Source organism: Limulus polyphemus, unplaced genomic scaffold (genome assembly GCF_000517525.1).
Source record: "Limulus polyphemus unplaced genomic scaffold, Limulus_polyphemus-2.1.2 Scaffold4465, whole genome shotgun sequence".
NCBI classification, from domain to species: Eukaryota; Metazoa; Arthropoda; class Merostomata; order Xiphosura; family Limulidae; genus Limulus; species Limulus polyphemus.
Window position 1 is genome coordinate 14,715 of NW_013670075.1, and position 4,102 is coordinate 18,816.

Below are 4,102 nucleotides of genomic sequence, written 5' to 3' on the forward strand. Positions count from 1 at the left end.
TTTGATTAGGACTAAAATAAAACTCTGATCCAATTCATGTCATGCAACAGAAAACGCTAAAGTGTTTTGATTAGAACTAAAATAAAACTCTGATCCAATTCATGTCATGCAACAGAAAACGCTAAAGTGTTTTGATTAGAACTAAAATAAAACTCTGATCCAATTCATGTCATGCAACAGAAAACGCTAAAGTGTTTTGATTAGAACTAAAATAAAACTCTGATCCAATTCATGTCATGCAACAAAAAACGCTTAAGTATTTTGATCAGAACTAAAAGATTTTATCTGGTCTGATATATGTTAATAATTTTCCTGGCATTATAAGGATCATGCATACTTCACAAAAACGTTTCTATTTCTATATGTACACACGTACGTTACTGTTGCTAATTTTTCATACTTGAATGCTTTACGTTCACCTGCTGCGATTGGCATAGAAACGTTTAAATACTGAAAATGATGCGTAGCTGCTTGGAAACTTCACTTCTTCGATGATAAAGAAAATCAAAATAGAAAAAAAAAAAAAACAACAACAACAAACAGATAGGCACCTCTTTGCCGTTTATAAACCAATGGACTATGGCAGCTGGTTGAGACGGTGAAGACCTGCAAGTGACATTAACGTTGTCTCCTACGTCATATTTCGGTTGGATGCCTTCGATGTCAGGGCCATCGTGTGGTATAACTGCAAACGAAGAGCAATACATTTATCTGAATGCTGAAAATACATTCAGCTAAACAACAAAGGCTTTGCATTATTATTATATTACATATAACACTTTATTTCTACGGTAAACAAATAAAGTTAACTTGGTGATAGCATAAATCAACAAACATTACAATAACATTAGAAAGAGAAAAATTCGATACTTACTTTGCAAAAATAAAGAGCAGTTTATTTCATACATACGAAAGTAATAAAAATTATGTCATGCATAAAGTTCCAAAATCTCAGATATATACACAAGTATTATTTACATAAGTATCGAAGAAGCACATAAAACATTTTGTTATAATATATAGTTAACTGAGTGAAATAATATTTATAACAATAAAAGGGCGAATCTGTGTCTGTGTGACCGACATAACTCCAAAAGAAAAGACCTAGAAACCTGAAATTTTGCACACATACTAAGTGGACTCTGAGGGTCTGCACCTGGGTATTATTACTTATCCACGTGGATACACGCTTACGCATCTTTTTTTGAGGTAAGCCAGTAAAAAAAACACATAGAAAAGAATATGTAACCATTATAGCTCCAAGAGTAAAGAACCTAGAAAACTGAAATTTTGCACCCATACTAAGTGGACCCTGAGGGTGTACACCTGAGTATTTTTACTTGTCTTATCCACGTATGTGCGCGTATCTTTTTAATGAGACAAACTAGCGAAAAACAATACAGAAAAGAAGTGGTTCCTTATGTTACAAATAGGAATTACAGACAGTTTGTTTGTTTGTAATTAAGCACAAAGCTACACAATGGGCTATCTGTGTTCTGCCCACCACAGGTATCGAAACCCGGATTCTAGCATTGTACGTCCGCAGACATACCGCTGTGCCACTGGGGGCTTCACAGACACACATACACGTATGTATGTGCGAGTAAGCGGGCGCGTCTTTGTGACCGTCATAGCTCCAAGAAAAAATAATCTAGAAACCTGAAATTTTGCACCCATTCTAAGTGGACCACGAGGGTCTGCAACTGGGTATTATTACCTGTCTTATACACGTGCGTGCACGCATGCGTATCTTTTAAATGAGGCAAGCTAGCGAAATACCATATGTAAAAGAAGTGGTGCATCATATAAAAACTTCTAATATGTAGAAAAGCCAGTGCGTTTTGATAACAATGCGTTCCAGCAATGGACTTTATGTCATGTTGTTTAATTACAAAATTGGAAAAAATATTCGTTGTTTTCCATTTAATAGGCTCCGTTAATTAAGGAGGTTTGTTTTTATTATTTAAGTTTAAAATCGGAGAACAATTCAGAGGGAAGGTTACCTTTATAAACAGGTCACATCCAATAAAGGAACAACAAAAGTATATAAGTTATGCTTTTATAGTTAAATACACACACTGATATAGTCATCTAGAATAAATCAACCTAATAACCCGAGCGAAGCCAGGTACTTTCGCTAGTACTGAATATTATTTACGCATTTTTATGAAACAGGAACTATACTTGTGCTTTGAACTCTTTTATAAGATATACGTTAGTTTCCTCTCAACAGGAGTCCTAGGAGCCTATACACAACACTGATTGAGTTTCAAAATATGTCACCCCAAGTGGCACAGCGGTATGTCTGCGGACTTAAAACACTAGAAATCGGGTTTCGATACCCGTGGTGAGCAGAGCGCAGATAGTCCATTGTGTAGCTTTGTGCTTAATTACAAACATCAAAACATGCCCCATTTGAAAAACTTTGTAACATTTTGTGTGAAACAAGCATTCTTCACCATTTGAGGTTTTAGTGTGTCTATAATAACGTTAAATGTTGATACCCGTGTTGGGCAGAGTACAGATAGTCCATTGTGTAGCTTTGTGCTTAATTACAAACATCAAAACATGCCCCATTTGAAAAACTTTAAAACATTTTGTGTGAAACAAGCATTCTTCACCATTTGAGGTTTTTGTGTGTCTATAATAACGTTAAATGAAGACATATAGCGATAATGATAATAATAATTGGATCGCTTTATAAGAATAATTTTGGAGTTCATAAGAATTTTTTTAAACAGTCAGAATGCACTTTTGTATTCTGCAGCCATATTTAAATGTAAAAATTCAAGTGTTCATATAAATTACATAAATATCCTGAAAATATTTTTATGAAAGCTATCCAAGGCACTGTTAACAGATTCGCTATTGTTTTGACGATGGTTTGCCTTGAAAGTATTTAAGATAGAAAATTAACGACAAAGAAGATGTTAGATGGAGCCACAGTATAACACCAAAAAGTTCTTTCCATTCTTATATGTGTACAGTTTTAGTTTGACGTGAATTTCTCTGAGCCGTGTACACAACGTTGAACTCTGTACGTCAGTTAGAATTCGTATACATGGTTTTCCTATCCTAAGAGCTATCTTTTTCTTCTTATCAGACTGAAGTTATCCCTTTATAGTAACACACAACAGCTAAGATAAGACAATGTGAGCTGAATGACAAAAGAAACAAATACTTTCACTTTAGATTGTATCTTTATATTCTATAGGAAACGTTATCAACAGTGATTAGTAAAAGGGCACATTTGCCGACTGTTTTCTTGTGCGGTACAAGAAACGCTTGGGTTCGTGACTGTGATACCACTTGGGGCTGCTTTTACACGTTTCTCTGTTTACATAGCATACATTGAAGGCAGTACTGTCATTAGCAACGGAAACTTACTCTGACGAAAAGCTCTCGACTCAACAAAGATGATAGCACAAACATTTCACAGTACCAAAGTGTAGCGAGTGTCGAACAGTCAGTGTGAGCTTCTCGACGTTTGAGTGTTTTATACCGACAAGAAATCACGTGAATACTAAAGAGACCCATCAATTACTTGCTTTTGTAGTTAAGCCGATGAGAGTCACGTTGTTACCTTAACACAAAAGGGAAAGTATTAAACGTTGCAAAGTGTTGCTCTATCTGGAGAAAAATAAGAATATTTAATAGCTTCTAAAGCTTCTAGCCAGTGGCGTCCATATTTGATACCGTCACAATCTAACTTAGTAATATCACCACAGTTGATTTTGTTTTTACAATATTGTTTATCAACTAATTATGTTTAGTATGTCAATAGAATCCTTTACAGCTTCTTATCTTAATAGATTATCACATAACTCATTTCTTATTTCATGAATGTCCTTCTTTTACAAAGTATACAAGAGTGTTATATACCATGTAATTTCCAAATACACAAAATAAAAGAAGTCAGTTTTCCAAATAACACCTGAATTACAGCTTGCATGATGTCGGTTCTCTGATCTGTTTTTTAGTATTAAATTGTAGCTGAAAACGAAACACTAACTGAATAGAAAAAGTTTTACATCCACCTTATAGAAGACAATTTTATTAAAGAACTGTAAAGCATGATAAGACCTGTGTACACCACATTTCT

At 34.5% G+C, this 4,102-nt stretch overlaps 1 protein-coding gene across 1 annotated transcript in view; it reads right to left on the reverse strand.

Moving 5' to 3' along the window:
- The window catches only part of LOC106471194, a 69,427-nt gene that overhangs the window by 11,409 nt on the left and 53,916 nt on the right, over positions 1-4,102 (reverse strand). The window contains exon 4 of the mRNA XM_022399819.1: positions 552-685. Coding sequence (XP_022255527.1) covers positions 552-685 — 134 coding nt within the window. The remainder of the gene's footprint in view (positions 1-551; positions 686-4,102) is intronic.